The 22,743-nt window shown below is 37.6% G+C and overlaps 1 protein-coding gene across 1 annotated transcript in view; it reads left to right on the top strand.

Moving 5' to 3' along the window:
• LOC145685930 (uncharacterized) overlaps window positions 1–22,743 on the top strand; it is a 113,140-nt gene that overhangs the window by 72,424 nt on the left and 17,973 nt on the right. The window contains exon 6 of the mRNA XM_081758706.1: window positions 13,986–14,144. Coding sequence (XP_081614832.1) covers window positions 13,986–14,144 — 159 coding nt within the window. The remainder of the gene's footprint in view (window positions 1–13,985; window positions 14,145–22,743) is intronic.

Here is a 22,743-nt window from a genome sequence, read left to right as displayed (position 1 = left end):
TGTCTAACAGAAGTGCATGATTCCCAGTACATGATTCCAAAACTTTCAGTGCAACCCTCGTAAGTAGTAAAAGAAAAGTAGACATGCGAAATGCATGGCAAATATTTTTTTTTTCAAATTTGTATTTTAAGATTAATACAACATTTATTGGTATTGTTGACTGGAATTGATACAGTATTACCTTAAATGCTCTTTCACTTAGATGAAAAGTTAAAAAAAAAAAAAAAAAAAAAAACAGAAACATGATATGGGAAAGATGAACAAATTGTTTGTGATTGTTATCATTCGGTAAAACAGCTACAATGCTTGTTACAGAAGGTTGATCCGTGTTTAGGCTTATGTGTTCGATTTTTAAACCTTCACCCCCTCCTCACAGAATCGACCGGTCCTAATGATTCAAAGGACAGGAGAAAGTTAAGAAACACCTCTAGTATCGCACCAAGTTTGTGCGTTTGTGGGGTGCAACATGGCTCCCAAGAGAACTGGTTTTGGGAAGGCTACATTGTAGCACTTTTTTCACGCCAAGTTTTCCGTGACAGAATTAAAAACAATGTAGGAAAAATGAATGTGCATTGGGGTCAAGGGCAATCAACAACATAAATTCGACATAAACACCACGACCGCGACGTTCCAACTTCATCAACCTGTAAAGGGAGTAGAAAGCTACGGTGTATTGCGGAGACTCCACCTGTAGTTCGGAAGTTGCGTCGAATGGTCCTGTAGGAAAACCCTCCTACACAACGTGTGATGTAAAAACGATTGCACGTGGCAAAGTCAACTGTGAAAATTAATCTACGTGGCAAATTAAAGCTCTGGATGGTGTTTAAAAGTCGTGAACATCGGAGGGAAAGGAAGACCTACTGCAGGCGCCTCTACGAATGCCATCTATCCGGGGAAAAAAGTGGAAGTTTGTTGCCACACTCGATGAAACATGAATTTATCTATCCTGACTTCGTCCAAAAAGCTGTCCTGACTTCATCCGTCAGCGTAAAGCAAGTTTCTCGAAGAGATTTGGGTTGTGGCGCGATACTGCTATGAAGGCAAGTTAACGATTGGTGCATAAAAACTGAAAAATCAACCCCGCATTTTATCCGCAACATAGGCCTCTCTTACACTAATTTACACGGAAGATCTGTTCCGTTTGTTTAGAAATTCAATAAATCAAGTCCGTGTGCATAGTAATAAGACCTCATCACATACATCTCGAATCGGTCTTTTGTTCTCCTTTGAAAGAACCCTGCGGAAATTCCTGTTGTATCTTTAGACCGATTCCAACCTTGTTGCCATTGCTCGAAGAAACCCTAGAACGCCTGTTGTGAAATAGACCGGAGTTTCCTCGTTCTTTCCTGAATGCTCCTTTCCGGAGTATCCTTGTGGTCTTGTATGAGAATCAACGGCGCTTTTTTCATTGATATGCGCCGCATCAGTAGGTCTTCGAGTAAGATTTGATGACATGAGGCGATGAAAATGTGTAACTCTCCCACAATTTCACGACCAGTCAATCGACAATCGAATTTCAAAAGAGTAAATTATTGGTAATCCTAACTCGTTGATACACCACTGAATGCTGCTTAACACTTGCAACATTTGGTACATTTCTTTAACCTTATTTGCAAGCTTACAACAAAAATTAACACAGATTTACAATTGAAGGGCCAGGGGAAAGAACGCTTTCAGTCCAAAAAAAAAAATCGATTTCTCCCACACCAATTTTCTAATTTGCTGTAAAAATAAGTTTTTCTTTACATATATACCATATTTACCATGATATAAATTTAAAACTATTTTTCTAACAATGTAATTACAACGGTTATTTAATGAATACCTTGTTTTTTTTCCCTCTCCTGAAAAATTTCATTAAATGGACTGAAAGCGTTCTTCCCCCTGACCCTTCAACTCCTTTAGGTCACCCATTTCACAATTCGTCACAGGTCACATAATACACGACACGCAATCACGTCTCACTCAACAGTGACATTTGCTAAGGAATATCGCCGTGACGTCATCATGAGACGTCACCAGAGCTATATTTAATATTAAAAAATAAAAAGGATCTCGAAATTACAGGAATAGCTCTTGTATAAGATACTAGCGATCAGATGTTCAAACACGTCTGGAAAGGTTAAGTGCGAGTATTTCAGCCAATAAAAAGTTAATTTAGAGGGAGAGAACATCATTGTCGCATTTTGAATTATTACACCTCTAGATCTTTATGACTGATGACATTTTAGCTCCCCAGGGAAGCAAGATTGATCGGAATTGGACCAGATAGTTTGATCTCCAACAACTAGCGTTTGATTGCCACGGGTAGGACATAATACGTATAATTTTGTAGGGCAAACAAATTAATCTGTTGGCCCCCATGAAAATAAAATTGATCGAAATTGGATCCAATCGTATGAACATAGTTTGATTGCGTTTGGTTATCGACAGAGACTGATCGCCACGACTAGTGACATAATATGCATAATTTTATAGGGAGGCCCAGCAAGTTAAACTGTTAACCTCCATGGAAGCAAAATTGATCAAAATTAGGTCAGATCGTTTGATCGCTAATAATCAGTGTTTGATCATCACGCATCATGTAATACATATAATTTGTAGAAAGTTAACAAGTTAACCTCTTCGACTCCATGGACGCTAAATTGAAATTTGGCTAGATCGTTTGCCCATCGTTTGATCGAGTGGACAGACACACGAACAGACATGGTGTTTTGTCAGTACTCGTGCCCATCAAACGCGATCAAAGATTGGGTCCAATTCCGATCAATCTTGCTTCCATGGAAGGCTAACAGGCTAAGTTGTTAGCCTCTCTACAAAATTATGCGTATTATGGCATTATATGTGGTGATGAAACTGATTGTTGCCGATAAAACGCGATTAAACGAACAACTATTGTACAGATTATACAATACCTATACGTTTCTCAGGCATCAGCTTCTTATAGAACTCTAAACCATCAGGAACTGTCTCGTTGTAAAGATCATCATCCTTGTTTGCTCCCCAGGAGTCAAGCGAAAGCGAAACACGATCTTCATTCTGCAAATCGGGTCGCAAGACTTGCTCCAGGAAGATTTGAAAATCGTGTTTGTTCGTATTCACTGAACTACTTGAATATGCTTTCACATTAGGGAATTCGTCGTCCACGCTCGCTGGAAAGTGACCATCGGGCTCCGAAACAAGAACATATATTTGTGGAAGCAGTGAGCCATCCATTCCAATCATCGGCATAATCATATATTAATACATCATGGTAGCAATTAAACCCATGGTACCAAAGATCCTCTTGCTGTCCTTAATGGAAAGATTCTGCAATAACGCAACTCTATCAAATCTGGATGGATCTGCATTAATGATACACTCTGAAGTTAACTCATGCTCTGTAATAAAAAAAAGTTGATTTCATTAACGAAGTATGTGCCGGTTTGTAAATCTGTGGCATCAAAGTCGACTCTTGTACTAACTTTATGTGTAATCTTGCGCGAAAATATTTTTGTTTCGTCCAAAGTGTTTAACTCATGATTTGGGCGCTGTAAATGATAAGATGTTGCGTGCATCAACTTCTTTCTTAACGATATGTAATGTGCGGTCGTGAATAATTGTATGGTATTGTCTCATTGTGATAAGCTTAGAGATACCGAACACATCCGCCAACAACTCCACATCTACAACTTGTCGCATTTTGTACAAATACGATGTATTTTACGTATCAGCCTCCAAAGCACCGCTGCAACCTGCTTCCATTGGCACTACCAGATCTTCGTTATCGAATGCTCACACAGAAACACCAGCATTCGTTCGCACTCGCTCGTACCACCACAAATACTAATACTTGTTCCGTCTCGCATCTTTACATTCCATGCTTTCTGTGCACTTTCTCGGTCTTCTACTACTTCCACTCCCTGTGGTCCATAGTAGGCACATTGCACAACACCTGTTTATTTAGTAGCACACACGTCAAATGGTTTTGTTTTTATTTCTGCAACAAATATGCCCGTCATCTCTTCCAGTCATATATACTATAGCCAATGAAACCTTTATCACGGAATTTCAATATACCGGTTCCACACACTTTCCGTTTAAGACAGCTTCAGTTGCATACAGGTTATATTGAATTGACTACTAACTTAGTACTGCCTGTATTAGGATATGGTACTGTTATCACCAAAGCTAAGTACAGTCCGTCTCATAGCCACTGTATCTACCAGCCATGAAATCATATCTGATCAGCTAAATGATTTTTTTTTGGCTCAGGCCCGTCTTTCAGATCCGGTTTCTGAAAAATTAAACCGGAACGGGTTATCATCATTGCCATTTTTCTTTTCTTTATTCGTTATCCATTATATTTCAGGAAAAGGAAAAAGGGAAAAAGGAAAACAACCGCAGCACACAACACACACACACACACACACAAAAGAAAACAACAAACAAAAAACAATAATTTCCCTAAGTGCTATATTCATTTGCATGTTTCTTAACTGCCTACCTTAATTCCTAATTGTTTCCTATTACTATCTTAATAGTTTATCAAAATTTATTAATGTTTATTATTTACTAAATTATCTTACCTAATTAAGCCTAGCCTAACATGATTGTTATTTTTGCTAGTGTTTAAATATTCTATGGTTTTATTTATTAATATTTTTCTTTTTAAAAATTTTTTTAGATTGTTTATGCATATTTAGTTTTTTCTTTGTTTATTTGTTGTTTACGCATCTATTTATTTATTTATTTACAATATCAGTTATTTTTATTTAGTTTCCATTTCATTCCCTTCTTTTGTGTACTAGTTCTCCATATTTATACTTCTTCCATTAATTATGTTATTATATATTATTTATTCATTTTGTTATTTATTTATTTATTTTGGTCTCCTCTTCTTTCTTCGGTTTCTCCCTGTATGATTTTTGGTTAATCCCTGTATGGTTTTGGGTTTCTCTCCTGTGTTTCACTAGAAAATGCACTAAGCTACTAATCGATTTTCACTTGGTTTTTCCCTGTGTGTCTTTTCTAATTTCACCGTAAACACTGATTAACACTAGAGTAACAATACTAAGCACTACCACTGGCAACAATCACATACATTTTTGCACATATTCACTCTTCTCACTATTTCAACACATTCCAATATAGTTATAATAATAGACGATTTCCCTATGGCTACATTAGTTTTAGCTGATCCTAGTGGTTTAAGCTTGTCCAATGGGGGAGTATTCTCAGTCGAGTATCCTTGTCGAGTAATCTCAGTGATACAGGTTTGAGGTCCAGGGCCCACTCAGAGCACTTAGTGCGGGCCCTGGTTCGTTGTGTCCTACCACCTATATCCAAACTGAGATCCGCACACCGGCTGACCTTATTCTAGTCTGAGATACTTCTGCCATCCAGTCCCTAGCTGGGTAACAGTTCCTGTAGTACACACGCGCGCACACAAGAAACACCTAGTATGAACACAAACACTCACACACACGCATCCAGCGCATTCGGAGTTCCGATCCAGGTTTAGCCCGGGAATGCACTGGCTCATCCACTCTTCCCCGGGGAGCACGGAATTCCGATGCCTTCCAGAAGGTGCCTTCGGTCCTGGAGAGGGGTCCACTTTCTCCAAAACGCATCCATCTCACTTCATCCATATTTGATTCCTACTTGTTTCCATTGTAATAATTTTTTCTCCTCATTTCTGAGTATGCTTGTGTGATTTTGCTTAATATTTTGCAATCCCTTTCGCTGCTGATTATCTGTTCCAGCGTTTTTGTTCTTATGCTATCTCTTTCTGGTAACTCATCTTCCAACACTGGGCACCAAAGAACATGATGTTCAGGTGATCCTAGTTCTCCGCATTCACAGAACGGATTGTCTTTTACTTTGATCTTATGTAGGTAAGTTTCGTAGGGTCCGTGTCCACTGAGGAAGTGTATCAATCCTGATGCTGGGTCAAGGTATTTTAATTCTCTTCTCGTCTCCACTGTTGATATTATATTGAATAACCTCCTAGATTTAGTCGAGGTCCTCCATTCTTGATCCCATATGTTTTCAATGGCTACCTCGATGTCATTCTTGGTTGTGGCCTCCTTGCCAATTAACTCTTTTGTTTTTTCTTGATTATTTTTCTTTAGCCAATAATTGCAGGCTCTTTGTACGACTATGAGATTCAAAGGTTTAACGTTTAGCAGTATACATAAAGCGTTGTTTGGTGTAGTGTTGAAAGCTCCGCATAACCTTATAAGTAAGTTCCTCTGAGGTCTGTTTATACTTTCTTTTATCCTTTTATTGTTAATAATTCTATGTGCCCATACACTTGCTACATAAGTCATCATCGCACAGAGTAAAGTTTCATAATATAATTTGAGTGTTTGGATGGGTAATTTGTAAGTATTCATGCCAATTGTGAGTAATTTATTTGTCACTCTATTTCCACGTTCAATAATATATTCAATATGCTTTCCAAAGTTTAGTCTGTCATCAATATTGACCCCCAAATACTTAAACTCTGTTACTCTTTCTATTTTCTGATCTTCGATCTTAATTAGTGGATCTCTCTGCAGTTTTGTTCCGAATAACATGTATTTAGTTTTCCTATTTGATAATTTTAGTTTGCAGCCAGTGCACCAATTTTGTAATTCGTTTAGTGTTTGGTTTGTCTTCACTTCTAATTCTCTTCTAGAATTTGCTGATACTATTATGGCGATATCATCGGCGAAAGCTATTATTTTGTCTATTTGTTCGCTATTATTCATTTTATGAAGGCATTGTTGCAACTGTATGTCCCACATGAGTAGTCCCAAAATTGAGCCTTGTGGACATCCTTTTTCGTTATTCACAGTTATATCCCCTTGTTCTAGTTGTATTAGTATTCGTCTATTACAGAAGTAGCTTTTGATTATATTTATTAGGTATTGTGGAAGCTCTATACTTTTTAAATTATCTATTAGCGATGGTATCCAAAGATTATCAAAGGCACCCTCTATGTCTACAAATAGCGCTAGGGCATATTTCCTCTGGAAGCTACTTGTCTGCAATTGTTCTTTAAAAGCATTTAGCGCGTCCTCTGTTGATTTGCCTGCCCTAAATCCAAACTGCAGTTCGTCGTCTTTTACGTTCCTATATTTGTTTATAATGTTGGCTATTATTTTTTCAACATTTTACTAATGTTTTTTAGCAAGCAGATTGGTCTGTATGCTCCTATATCCACTGGGTCCTTGTCTGTACTTTTTAACAGTATAATCAACTTAGAAATTTTACAGCTATCAGGGAATTCTTGTCTTTTCAGTAGCATATTAAAGAGTCTTGACAGATATGGAGTCCAAACATCTTTATTTCGTTTATAAATGTCGTTAGTTATACCATCTATTCCCGGCGATTTTCCAGACTTTAATTTCTTGATAATCATTCCTATTTCTTCGTTAGTGATCAGGTCTGTCTCCGGAATTTCCTCTGCTAATTCTGTTTCTTCATATTTCCTTCGTAGTTGTTGTTGTTCCTCAGTTTCGTTTTCTTTTAAATCTTTCGGAAAAAACTTTTGTGTTAGTTTGTCCAGTGTTTCTTTCCTTGTGTTAGTGAATGATCCATCCGCATTTCTAACAGTACATAATATCACCGGGTTTATTTTTTGCATAATTAGTTTGTATGGCAAGCCCCATGGATCAAATTGTATGTTTCTAGCTAGGAAAAGATCCCAGCTATGTTTCTTTGCTTCCAAAATCTCTGCTTGATATTCTTCTTTAGCTCTTCTGTACTCCTGGAGTCTCATCTGTTTTAGCTGTGGTACCCACGTCGCTTGGTAACTTTTCCTCTTTGCTCTTACTATTCTTCTCATTCTTTCCAGTTTGGGATTCCAGAAGTCCCCGTAACCTGCTCTCTGTATCTGTTTGGGAGCTGATGCTCTTATTGCTAACACTGTTGCTTCTTCAATTCTTGTCACCATCGTGTCGGTTTCTTCCGTTATTTCTAATTGCGGGAGTATCAATTTTTCTTTTAAAATTTTCCAATTAATCTTCTTTGTATTCAGTTTTTCGCTAGTTGTTCTTTGTTTCTCCATAATTAAATTGAAGGATAAAACTTCATGGTCGCTATTCGTTAGTTTATCATGCACTATCCAGTTGTTGATCCTTTCCATTAAATTTGGCGTACATGCTGTTAAGTCAATATACGATTCACCCATGGGCCCCACAAATGTTGGTTTGTTTCCTGAGTTTATAATTAGGAGTCCATTTTGCGCGATAAAATCTCCCATCTCTTCTCCCCTTGTATCTGTATATGGAGACCCCCAAGCTACGTTTTTTGCATTGGCATCCATGACCATTATTATCTTCTTATCGGGGTTTTGCCAAATTATCTATTGCAATGTTGTAATAAACTGGTTTATCTCTTTACTATATTGAAAATATGAGTTTACTAGCCAAATCTTTTCTGATCCCAGTGTGATCTCTGTGCAGACCGTCCATTTGTCGCAGTATTGCGACAATTTTAGAACTTCCAAATTCCTGTTCATAATTACTGTTATTGCTAAAGGTTCCTGGATTCCATATATTATTTTCGCCGTTGCAGGGAAGGTGGTTAATTTGTTTCTATAGGTATAGGGTTCTTGAATTGCAACTATATCTATATCGTTAGTTTCCGCGTATCTTCGTAGTTTCATTGTACCTAGCTTCGATCGTTGCGAATTGTTCTGTGCAATTTTTATTGTTGTTAGTATACTATGCATGTTTTGTGTAAACGTAAGCATCCATACCCGATCTGCTATAGTCTAAACATATTCTTCCGTGCGCATTTACCATTTGTTTGTAGACATTTTCAAGTTCCCAATGGATATCCCTTCTTTCATATATTTCATTAATCAAATCAATCAGTTCCCACCCATTTGCTGGTAGATCATAAGTTCTAAGTTCAATTCTATCTACTTCTTCCAGAACTGGATATGTGATTGTTCTTCCCTTATCATGTAGATCTCTGATTACTTGACGGAATGCTACTTATCCTCCAGTTTTGCCAATCTGTATAGGTGGTTCATGTTTTCATATAGTTGATTTGGCTCCCTAAAAATTGTGCCTAGCTCTTCTTTGCTGTCCGCGAGTGTAGTTGACGTTATTTTGTTATCCTGGATTGGTTCTTCCGTAACCGGAAATAGATATTTATCTTCCCCGTGCACAAAGTGAATCTTAACATCTTTTTTATCATTTTTTGTCGATTCACGTTGCCTTTGTCTAAGATTGTTCATCTTCTTCGGTGTTACTTGTAATTCTTTGCCTTGGTTATCTCCATCCGTTAGGTCCACTTGTATGGAGTTTTCCTTTGTCGTTATTGCAGCTCTTCTTTTCCTATCTAAGAATTTCTCTACCCTTTGTCTCTCTCTTCTCACTTTGCTTGGGGATTTATTTTTCTTGTTCTTATACGGTCTATACAGCTTATCCATAGTTAATCTTACTAATTATGCGTTCTGGGGCGACTCTGTATGAGACACATTTTTCTGAATTTGGAGTTTGACAAATTTTGTGCCTTAATTTACACGGAACGCAAATCTTTTTGTCTTTCTCCTCACAGTCCTCGCTCTTATGACGCAGCGTGCCGCAATACCTACATCTTTGTTTGTCTTTACTCTCGCAATACTTTATGACGTGTCCAAATTCTTGGCAGTTATAACACTGAGGGACTACAATGAAATCCTTGAATTTGTGTGATTCGTAGTCTATATAGATCCTGTCTTTGTTTATTAGCATTTTCCTAGTGATAGGCGTAACCTCTATAACTAAGTGGCACTTCTTCTGGCCTCTTTTGCCTGCTCTGAACCGTGCCTTAATGTTTTTGGCTTCTAATAGTTCATCCTCATCAAAATTTTGATCGATGATTGCTGCAACCAGTTCTTCGTCTTTCATATCTGCTGGGACTTCATAAACAATCATCAGAGGGTTCCTTTTCCTGCTCTCTTCAACTCTGAAGTCTCTCTTTATTTGCTCTTTGGTTGCAATTTTTTGTAGATCCTCTTTGGTAGCAGTCTCCAATACAACTAGATCTTTCGTTGTTTGCATGCCAGTTATCTTCAATTTCTCTTTTCTGGGATCTATCGTTTCTGTTAGGCGTTGAGCCGTTTCTCCCTCATTTGGTCTGAAGAAAAGTGCTGGTTTCGTCTTCGCAGTCACTTCAAGAATCTTCTTTTCTTTTTCCGTCACTTTTCTACCTCTTACGACATCCGACCATATTGTGTTATCATCCTATCTATTCTTTCGTTCATTTCATCAATCTTCCTTGTTAAGTTTTGGATCTCTTTTATAACTGTGTCTCCATCTACTCCCCATTTTTCGCTTAGTTCCGCAATTCTTTCTCTATATATGCTTTTCTGTTTCTCATTCTCGATTGTTTCTCTGCCAAATAATTGCTGTGTTTGGTGAAGTTCTTCCTTCAACTGATTATGTTTCTTCTCTAGTAGATTAAATTCATCTTCTAATTTGTTTAGTTTCCTCGTCTTATCTTGTAATTGTTTCCTTAATTCATTTCTACTTTCGGTTATTTCCGTGATTTCTATCTCCTATCTTTTGTATTGCCTTTCTCTGTCTTTCTTGATTTCGAGTTTTTCCTCCTTTAGGTCTTCTATTTCTTTTTCTAGTTTGTTGTTCTTGAATTTTAGTTCATCAATTAGTTTTTTGTCTTCTCCTCTGTTACCTTTCTGTCCTGTCATCATCTCCATTTCGGTTATTAGCTTTTCCTTCTGTAAGCTATCATATTTTTCTTGTAGTTTGGAGTTCATCTTCTCCATCTGCTTCAGTCTTCCTAGTAGTTGTGAGCGATCCTTTACCCAGACTATTGCTCTTTTCTTCAATTTTTCCAAATGTGTCCTGCCTACCTTTTTCCAATCCAATAGATTTTCAATATATGTCATTTCTTGGTCTAATTGGCCCATGGTATCAAACCCAGGTTCTTCCATTGTGTTCCTATTTGTTTGGAGCTCCGGAGTAGTTGATTCTTCCCGTGTCCTTTTTTTTTGTGTCCGTTTTCATCTGTTTTGTCACTTCTTACAGTGGGATTGATTGGAGATTGGTTCCTTGAGGGCGTTCCCAGAGGGGATCTATACATCGCCATACTCGGATTGTGATTATACGCACACACCAGTGTGTACTAAACACTGATTATTCTTAGTAATAGTCACAAACGTATTTGAGTTTATGTGTTCTATACACCACACGAAAATTACGATGGGCACTAACTTTTTATTTCTTGAGCGATTTAACTAAGAACTTGGTAGGAATACTTTAGACACCCTTCCCGAACGGGGGGACTTGAGAGAATTAAAAAATGGGGGAGGGGAGGTCCTGGGAGGAAGTAAGGAGGGTTGAGGACCCTCAGTCCCTGGTCCTTTCGGTCCGGGTGCCACAGTACCCCAAAGTTGGCTTAAAAGCCCATGCTGCACGACATCTTTTTTATATGAGTGATTCTAGTCCGAGAAATGTAGAAAATATTCAAAGTCCTTACTCACCGTTTAGAATGTTCATCCGCAGCTGTATATTGACAAGTTCATTCACTGCACTGTCGATGAGTACAACAGGAAATGCTGATCTTTTAGTTTTTACTTTTTTAAAATACTTTCCACTATAAACACATCTATATGCTTTACATTGATTATAATGTTATTAACTGTGAGATTTTTGTCCAGTTTTTCACTTATAATTTAGGAATCAGTGGTCCAATTTTGATATGGTTTTCACTATCGTCCTCTCCAAACATTCACGAATCCAACTATGTATAGCACTTGTCACTACAAACACTTCTCACCACCTCTTTTTGCTCCTTTTACGGAGCAACGATAAAAAACATACGTAGGCCTACTTGCTAGAGATGCCTGACATACAGTTAAATGATTACGACCAGCTGTGACTCTGGAACTGGATTCGTCCGGCTTACGCCAGGGTAAAAAGTCACGACCGCGGCCACAGGGTGGGTGATCCTGATCTCCACTGCCCAGATTCTTTCACTTCCGTTTTTTCCATGGGTTCCCACTTCACTTTCTTTTCTACAATATTTTTGTTTTCCCTCGCGGGCAATATTCACGCACTAATATCGTCCACTCTTTTCACACATGATATTCAGTCTTTCCTATTGTCTTTTGTATTAATTATGCATTTTTCCGATGTCCGAATTGATATTTTATTGTGTCATTTTTTGACGTATCAACTTTCTGGTGACTTAGCAACACTGAGTTCCAGATTGAAACCCTGTTCAGTGGCGAAAATCCAGGGAGATGAGGGGGACATGTCCCCTCCAATCTTGGAACTGGGAGGACTGTCCTCCAATAACACGATTTGAAATGTGTTTTTGGGGAGAAATGTGATGATCTGTGTCCGATTATAAAGGAATATCGAGATGAGATTGATGTCTCCCCAGAATATGCCTCAAATCTGCTCGCCTCCCAATGTTGAAGACAACAACAAATATATAAAGACTATGGGAACGGTCTTACCCGTCCCCTCTAATGTTGACGACAGATTTGAGCCGCTGACCCTGTTTATGGTCTTTCATAATCATTGGTGCCATTCTTACGGCTTGTAGGTTAATTTTAGTTTGCTTACTTTTACTCCTTACAAGATATTCAGTTTTATTGTTATGAATACCTTTCTCTCATTTTAGCGACGATTAAAGCTTTCTCTTCCCTAGCTGAGCTTCCTATGATCCATATAGTAGCTTACGTTTTGATGATCATTTTCTTCATGCACACTCAGATGCTGTATGTTTGCATTGGACTTAGTGGTGAGACCAAATGGACTTTTACTTGTGAGACACAGTCGCATTCGGACACCTCTTGATGAGTGAACTAATCTGTTAAATTGACCTTGTATACAACCATCCCAGTGCAATCTATACTGTACCCGTAGATAGGGATTGAAAGTTGTATATACTAGGTGTGTTCAAAAAGTATCGAACCTTATTTTTCCCGCGCAAACCAATTGAGAGCGGGGAATTACTTTAGTGTAGATGTAGAGGGCATACTCATTCGCGGCAGTGACTTTTTCCAGCCCGCAGAAAGCGTCAGTCCTGGCAGTCGGCCGAATGAAGACGTGTGGGGAGTGGTCGTCGGATTTATGTTTTTTGTAAGGACAGAAAACTTTGAGCAAGGGCGCCGATCCTGGGGGTGCCCGCCCCAAAGCTCATGTGGGTCCCCTTAGAGACCTGCACGGGTCGAATTTTTCGGCCCGAGCCTAATCCAGCCCGAATGTACGTAGGCCCGGCCCAACCCGGGCCCGAAAAGTTTTGGAGATTTTCGGCCCGAGCCCGGCCCGACCCGATAAGTTTTTTTTTAAAATTCTTGGCCCAAGCCCGGCCCGGGCCCGATAAATTTTCGAAGTTTCATTTTGTAACATTTTTCACGGGCACACTTCTTCAACGTTTGGCTTTATTCCAATTATCGTTTAACGAAACTCAATAATTATTAAAGAATTGCAATTAATCGGCCCCAGCCCAGCCCGACCTGAAGAGAAATCAGTGTCGGCCCACCCAAGCCCGGCCCGTGCAGGTCTCTAGGTCCCCTATTGTATTTATGAATATATAGTATTTGGCATAATTTGAATGCAGTTTGTCTTAAAATCCTCATATATATATACCTTCTGCATCTGAATGCCCCCTTTTACAGAGAAATCGGCGCCCTTGACTTTGAGCAGAGATATTGTATTAAATTTTCGTAGCAACTGTGTAGCATAGTATGTAGCTCGACGTTCTGTAGTACATTTTTTTTAAAATCTGATTTAAGTAGAGTATAGTAGAGACTGTGAAACTAATCAGGAATCTCAATTATTTTTTGAATTGTTAGAAGCCAACAGTTTGTAAAGACAACATAAAAGTAATCATTAAACTAAACTTCTTGATACTGCAAACTTAAAATAAATAATAAAATGATTTTTTTCAACTTACAAAGCAAGAAACAACTTAGCGTGTTTGCTGTAATCTCTGTGCATACTATTAATCACCTTTTTAAACAATGATGACATTCATTTTCTCTCCAACAGAAAAGTCGACACTTTAACAGAACAAAGACAAAAATTTATTGCAATTCTAAAATGTGGTGAGGAGGATAATCTAGAAGAAAAGTTCGAAGAAATATGTACTGAGCTTACGAATAAGAAGGCCCAAGCTGATGCACTAGAGAAGAACCTTCAAGATATATTGTAAGTAAACTATTTCACATTTCGACAAAGGAGAAGTATTGGCTTCTTATCATAAATTTATATACTATACTTAAAAAATAACATAATTCTAAACATTCTTCAAGTATCACCATCCATAAGCGTAAGTGGATCACCAAAGGGCAACTAGCGACATTTCGCCAAAAATTGGCAGCCCCGCAGCAACGATCCGCGGTGTCCCCGCTTCGTTTTGAAAATTATACCACCAGAGGCGAAACGCCAATGAACCACAAAATTACTCCCCCAAAATATGTTAAATCGTCTATATGCGTGATTTGTCTACATTAAGGTGTGTCTAAAAACACTAAAAAGAAAAGTACCTGGGGGTGGGCGCGAACCACCAACCTTGTGATTACTAGGCGCGTGTTTTTCCTATTTCGCCATACAGGCAATGAATAAAATCTCGCTTACAGAGAGATAAATCGTTGAGATCTTTTTTAATTTGGCCAATCAGGGCGCTACTTTAATCGTGTACATTCGATGATAACAGTTTCGGATCAGATAAAGCGCTTTCGCCATGTAATTTTATAACAAAATGACGCGCGTCTATTTACTTTATTTCATATTCACCCATATTCTCCATATTCACTTTCTAATGATCAGCGACAGTTGCCATCTAAATTCATACAATCATACGTACTCATCTCAAGATTTTTCTCTTCATGATATAGATGCAGTGGTTACTCTTGACCCCCAGAGCTTACTTTAGGAACAATTCGTCAATAATAATAATAATAATAATAATAATAATAATAATAATAATAATAATAATAATAATAATAATAATAATAATAATAATAATAATAATAATAACCACATGCACATGACTGGCGATAGTTAGTGTTGGTCCCATCGCGATTCTCCGCGACGAACTGAAGGACCGCGGACCAAACTGAAGTCCTCATTGCTAAGCGGTGGTAACTTCAACACCCCGCATCCAGATATCTGTTTCGACTCGACGAAACCTTGCCGCCAGTGGCACACTAGCAAAAATCCTTCGACGCGTTGCTATATCGAAGATTGACATTTAGCAGCAAGTGGGCCAGTAGATGCTTGCGACTTTTATGACATATGCGTAGTCGTATAAACAATGAATGTCTTTGGAGAAGCTACAGTACAAGTGTATTTTTAAAAACTTACCCTTGTAGTTGTTGTTATGGTTGTGAAATATTATGGTAATTGTGAAATACTTCTGAAACAAACTATTAAATAGGAACGTTGAATTTGTTTCATTTATGAGTTACATTTATCAAGTAGACAATGATAATAATATCAGACAATTTCTGTTTGAGTTTGTTTTAGAAGGGTCAACTTTTAGAAGGATATACATTTCGATGGTAACGTAACTACGTCTTCCTTCATGTTTTGCTGTCAGTTACCTACTTTGTGCATCTTATTTTTCATAGTATTGGATTTATTTGAATTTAACGTTCCTTTTCGGCACTGAGGCTATATGAAACGGGTTCCGAATCATTTCTCGGGTTGGTTCGGAGGCAAGTATTATCTATAGGGGATTATTTCTCACAAGTACTACTCTTATAATATGTTTTCTACAAGGCGTAAAATATCTTGAAGTATAAATGTAGGATAACTATGCTTGTAACTTCATAATTCTTGAACCACGCGACCGATCTCGATCAAATTTTCAACATAGATGAGGTTCGGACCTGGGATGGCCTTTATCATTTTACCTTGACGGTGCAACTTAGGAGAGGGAAAGAGGTATATATATATATATATATATATATATATATATATATATATATATATATATATATATATATATATATATGATCGAAAATTGCCGATATTAGTGCCGAATTCTTAGTTTTTGGAGTCACTGATATGAACAGTGACATTTCCGATACCGTTTAAATCCAAATTCAGCCCCGCAACTAACGACCTTTTCGTTTCCTGCAAAATTCACTTGTAAAAGTGGCGATTTTACCTTGACACGAAGCCAAAATTTCCACTTTAATATGTTAGTAATTTTCCATACGTAGGAGCATGAACGTTGTGCTTGTAGCACTGACCAGCACTAATCTAGCATTAACAACTGCCACTCTTTTCGTTTTCCACGAAACTTATTTAATTTTTGCTTGAGGTCCAACCAGAATTTCCACTTTAATTTGTTAATAACTTTCCGAACGTAGGAGCACTAACTTTGTGTTTTAGCACTAACCAGCACTAACGATTGATATCCTTTTCGTTTTCCGCAAAGCTTATTTGTAAGAGTGGCGATTTTGGTTTGATGTCAAGCAGGCCCATATCCAGGGGGTTTGGGGGCCGGGCCCCTCTAAAATTTTGCTGCCCCCCTAAAATTTTCACGACAGGCTTGCGAAATGTCTATAATATGGTGATGAAATATAATATGGTTGCATCGGGCCCTCCCTAACTTCAGCCGGGCCCCCCTACATTTTTGGGCTGGCTACCGGTCTGATGTCAAGGCAGATTCGTCGCTATTTTCATATGTTAATAACTTATGCTTGTGGCTCTAACCATCACTAAGTCAGCAGTAATGATTGGTATAAGTTTTGTTATGATTTTCAGATGTGATGATTTTGACTTGATAAACGTTCGATTATGGTGTATACACGCACAGCCGTAGCTAGGGGGAGGGGGTCAGCGGGGCAATTGCCCCGGCCGCTGATAGTAAGTAGGCGCGAACGAGCAAGAAGAAAGAAAAAGTGTTGAAAAAGAGTAAACGACGCGGCGCCCCGTAAAAGTATTGGCGTCCTATTAAATCAATATTATTATCGGTTTGGAATGAAATATATTTGTTAAAAATTTTCTTCCTCGTACCGCTCGCAATTCAAACGTTTCAATAAGAATGACAACAATTTTTACTTATTACTTAAAGAAAGTTATTAAATTATATATGATTCTAATGACAATGTGATATACAAGGTGCCGAGTAAATGACATATAGGGTACGCAGTGGCAGTACTTTTCAAAATCGGAAGTGGCAAAGTCTGAAATACGTGTTCGATGTTGTGATGGTGATGAGTTTGCTTTGTTGATCACACTTTTCTACCCAATCGGATTAATTACGATGGTAAGAATGAAGGTATGAGAATGCGATGAGTGAAGAGACACACGCAAGCTGGTGTTTGCGTGGGAATATTAAAAATGAAGGTAAACAAGAGTAATAAAAACATTTTCGAACTTGTAGAATAAGGTCTTAAGGGGTCAGAACTTAACCTAACGAATTTCGTCTTTTTCAAAGACTGATCACTAATATCCGAATTTGTATGTAATTACATATCTTTCCTTCATATGTAGGTTCGTCAAGTCCTTAAATGTTTGTGATTCACACCTGTAGGATGCTTCAACTCAAGTTTCATATTACATATTTTTATATATTTTGACCAATATTACATATTTCTATGGTTTCTACATATTTTTTTCACATAAAACTGTCTTAAAATTTTGCGTTTACTCAAATTTTAATTAAAAAAATAAACTCTCCAACTGTGCAAGGCTTGCATCTAGATTCAATTTTGTCATGTCTATCTTTTCTTTCCTTTACCGAAAGAGTAATATATCTTTCTTTTTGTATTTGTCAAACCATGTTTCGCAGAATTTTCGCCGATAACAAAAGAAATATAAGAAGAAACAAGTAAAAATCCTCCCTCCAGGGTACAGTAGAAGCGCCCTTTATTCTCAACTCTGGAGGAAGACAGATCACATGCCTGACAGGCGACTGGCCAGGAAATTCCTAAAATGAAGTCTATTTGATTGTTATCGGAGGTCGGACGGGAAAAAAAGATGAAAGCAAATCCTGCAATTCAAGTTAAAACTGTATGTTAATGTGTTTCCAGGAATTTTACTACAAGAGTTCGTTCCAAAAAGCTGGCGACAATGGCAATATCATAGCAGGTAACCTAAGCTTTCAAAGAACTTCGTTTGTTCAACTGAATGACACGGGGACAGTACTCTAGTATTGCAGTTGCAAAACGCACGTGTTCTGTATTGACCGTCGAAGTTAAAAATGGCTCCGGTTGCCTCAACTTTATCGGCGAAATTCCGGTCGTGGGTAACTATCGATGATGCATTTACTACGGACGGTAAAGTAATGTTATACCAAGTGTGTGATAAAAAAAAAAAAATGGATGTTCAATAAAATCTTAGAACAACATGTACGAAGTGCACTCCATGCAAGAAATAAACATTTGCGAACTGTAAGAAAACAAGTACTCTTGACACAAATGCATCAAGATACTTCAATGAGTGAGTTTTTCCATGACTTGTGCCAAGCAATGATAGCAGCAAACATTCCTTGGAACAAAGTTCAAGTGCCAAAATACCGTGCTTTTGTGGAGAAGTACTGAGGGCGTCAAATTCCTGACGAATACACTCTTCGAAAGTGTTATCTCGAAGTTTGTTATACGGAAGCTATAGTTACCATTAGGGCAGAAATAGGTAGTTCATATGTATTTGGATTTCTGTGGACGAAACAATAGACGTTTTGGGACGTTATGTAGCAAATTTAATGATTGGAAAGTTAAGTGAAGATGCTCCATCTAAATCCTATCTTAGGCCGTGTCCAAAAGATACAAGTGTGCATTCGAAGTACGCTTATTTCCGGAACTGACGTCACCTAGTGTGCATCAAAAGGTCCAAGTTCACAAGTCTGCGAGTGCATAGTACGTAGTGTGCGAGGATGTACACTACGTTAGCACACTTGCGTACTTAAAATGGCAGTTCTTCGTAGTGGTAACAACAATAATGTCAAAGTGACTTAATAAAATTTTAAAAGACATATTTTTAATACTTTTGTTGAGGTGAATATATTTGTGGGCCGATCTAATAATAATTTACTTGATAAATATACAAATTAGTGATTTTACAAGTGGAATATAAAAATGTTACGCAAATAACAAACGTATTTACGTTGTGTTCTTTGGGTATGCAATGGAGTATACGAAAAGCAACCAAATGTTTCTTTAATAATGTTATAAAGCCATTTGTTTTTAAATATTACATGGTTTATGTAGCTTAATTGAAATAATTACACTATCGGTAATGGAGCTATTTGCACGTAAATGACAAATTTTAATGGCGTATGAATTAAAATGTTAAGCTCTAGCATAGAATAATGAATACCTAGATTATTTATTTCTCTATAGCTAAAGCTACAGCTGCAGGTGCAAATGTTAATTCGTAGGTAGATAGGCCTAATTTTCTAGTTTTGATTCTAAACAAATTCCTTTCAAAGCTACCATATTTCCTTGCGCTTGAGAAACTGTAGACCTAATATAGGCCCTACCAATTACCATACATTTTGCATTTTTGATAGCTGCCCAAAAGTGAAATACAGATCAGATATTTCTTTCTCCACATTTATCAAAGATTTCACAAATTCCTCTTGGTAAGTCTTTACTTTGGAAACCTCATTTTTTTCTTTTTTGATTCTTCGATTCAGCGATTTGATCTTTCGGTTCCGGTTTTGTGAACAGGAACCAACATAGTAACTAACTTATAAGTTAGTTACTGGGTTGGTTCCTTTCTGTACCAAAGTTTAATATTTAATTCACATAGTATTGCCGAGCGAGCGCCAGCGAGTGAAGGCAGGTTACAGGCTCACAGGGCACATGTTTTCAGTCTTGGTTACGAATCGGTTCATTGAACGATTCATTGAATGAAATGGCCAAAGTAAAGACTTGCCTTCCTTTTAATTCATATAATCCCATTACGGTACCCACTATGAATTGATTATGAACAAATAATTCCTTCCGTATAGTTGAACAATGAGAGCCACTACATTGCATACTGTATTTTTTCATAAAAACGTCTCTTAATTTTCATAAAATTCTTATTAGATTAATAGCAGTTTTTTATGGTTATATTTGGACGAGGGGATTTGTTTCGTTACTGAGAAAGCATTTTCGTAGTGGGAAGCAAGGAGAGACAGCGGATATATTTCAAGAAAGGTGTAGGGCGCTGAAAGCATAATGAAGTGCACGCAAATGTTGAAGTGTATACAATGTACAGAACTCATTTTAAGCGGAATTATAAGATAGTAATCTTATATTTTTTTGTTTTCTTAACATATTACTTTAATTAGGGTTATCCATCTTGAGTACACGTGATCCTTATAAATTGGTATTTCACACCCGTTAATAGTGACATAATAGTTTTTTCTTGTAAATTTTGGTCCTCATGTTGTTGAACTCCACCACCTCTTTCCTTGTCATCCTTGTAAGTGTTAATTTTGGTGTACATTAACAATATGGAGGCACTATTTTGAAAATTTACGGGTAAAATCTATAGATTCACAAAGAGAGAGTAACATATAAGGAACTTCAACCTCAGCATAATATGGTAGAAATAGTCTAATCAGTATGCCTGTAACTGAAGCAATACAGTATAACGACGACAATTATAGTGTTCTTCTTGTGTATCTACCGTACATAAAGGAATTATACTCAATATGAACTCTCTCCCAAAGTAGTTTTGAGCCACAATATTGTAAATAGCGATTTCCCCTCGGTGTCCTAACGCTTTTGCAAATTGCCTACTTTCACCTGCAATAAAATTCTTAATCTGCTTCGCAACAGTGTCATCAGCGCCCTAACCACCAGTGCTACTTTTCTTCCGAGGAATTAATAAATATTCCATCGTGCAAGCATGCCTAATAAAATAGAACCGCCAATAGTTTAGTGGTTTTTATGCTGATAAATATTTGCAGATACTGCAAAGCTGAAGCTGTTGGCATACATGAAAGAAACTCTTAAGTCATTTTATGGTTACCCCATATTGTCAATCTGTACGATATATTTACCTTATAATAACTGGAAAGTCATTTATCTAAAATGAAAAAAAACATGTTAATTTTTCTAGTACGCGAAGCTCTCCCTTCTTTTGTTATCAATGTTCCATATTCCACCACGATGAGGCGCTGTAAACAAGTGTGGATCAAAAGCTAATTTGACAAAGTGTACACTATTTAGTGTGCACTCCATTTGTAGACTTCGAGTGTGCATCCTCGAAGTGTGCACTATGCACTTTTGGACACGGCCTTATTGCGAGTAAATTGTTGGAACGCACGAATCATTCCACAATTGCTCGCTTTGTAAACGATGGTCTTAAAGTGTTGTGGCCGGGAGGAGTTCAGGAAGAAAAAGTCCTTGTTCTCTATACCGAGAGTGCAGTGTACATGTTAAAAGTGGCTAGAGCACTTACAGTTTTTTACCCTCACTTAATTCATTTCACCTGTATGTCCCATGCTTTTCAGCGTGTTGCTGAAGAGGTGAAAGACAACTTTTGCGTAGTAAATCAACTAGTTTCTTCCACGGAAAAAAATGTTTGTTAAGGCGCCACAACGTATTCAAGTTTACAGAGATCAACTGCCAGACGTGCCACTTCCTCTGGAGCCTGTGTTAACGCGATGGGGCACTTGGATACAGGCAGTACATTTCTACAATGAACATTTAAAAAAAAAAAAAAAAGCCTGTTGTTCAGCCATTTCCATCGGAGTCTTCTGTGTCAGTTGGCATTGCTCAGAAACTGTTTAATTACTCAAAAGTAGCGTGTGATATCGCATACATAGACAGCAATTTTGGTTGGCTACCTACAAGCATTAAAAAAACTAGAGACTTTGGGCGGCCTCTTCCGGAATCCATGGAAATCATAGAGGATGCAAAGAGACTGCTGCAAGGTGTGTGTGGAGATGTAGGAGAAAAAGTTCGAAAGAAACTAAATGCAGTGCTGGAAAGAAACCCGACACACGCCTATTGGCAGCCGGTTACGACAGGCTATTGGCAGTGTGTGAGATTCTCAGTGGTGAAACAAGAACCCCCCTGAAGATATTTCCCCCAACTACATCTCCCTGTTGAAATAGGCTCCTGTTACCTCATGTGATGTGGAGAGATCATTCTCTGCATACAAGAATATTTTATCCGATCGCCGACAAAATTTTACTTCTGATCATTTGGAAATGTACCTTGTAACTAGTGATGTGAGGTGAAAAATTTTCCGCTATATTTTTCCGGAAAATTTTCCGTACTAAAAAAAAATATCAGTAATCAAGAAACAATTCCTCAGCAATCATAAAAAAACGAAATATCGTTTAAAGAATCTGAAAATTTTCAGTACTATGTAGGAACAAGTTAAACAATTTTTCATGAATCGAAATATTTTCTCTTATATGGAAAAATTGAAGAACTTTATATGAGTCGGAAAATTTTCATCATTTTGAAACAAAAAGTAAAACAACTTTTTGTGAATCGGAAAGTTTTATTGCTCTGTAGAAACATGTGAAAGGAATTTTCATAGATCGGAAAATTTTCATCACGATGTAGAAACAAGTGGAAAATACTTTTCATAAGCCAGACAATTTTGGATATTATCTATAGTGATGTTAGGTGGGAAAATTTCCACTATATTTAACTGCACATTCAGCTACAAAAGTGAATTTCTGTAGAGGAAAGTTAGTCAACAACAAATTATAATTTTCCAATTAGCTTTCGGGAACCGGAAAATTTTCTAATATTTCAAGTTGGGAAGTAAACTTTTACGCAGTGTTTCTCTCTCTCTCTTCATCTGCGAGCTCCTTCGTTGCTAAGCGGTTAGCATACGC

This window comes from Thermobia domestica, chromosome 5, assembly GCF_964235325.1.
Source record: "Thermobia domestica chromosome 5, izTheDome1.hap1.1, whole genome shotgun sequence".
NCBI lineage: Eukaryota > Metazoa > Arthropoda > Insecta > Zygentoma > Lepismatidae > Thermobia > Thermobia domestica.
The sequence above is the reverse complement of the archived record's forward strand: the minus strand, read 5'-3'. Positions and strand labels throughout refer to the sequence as shown.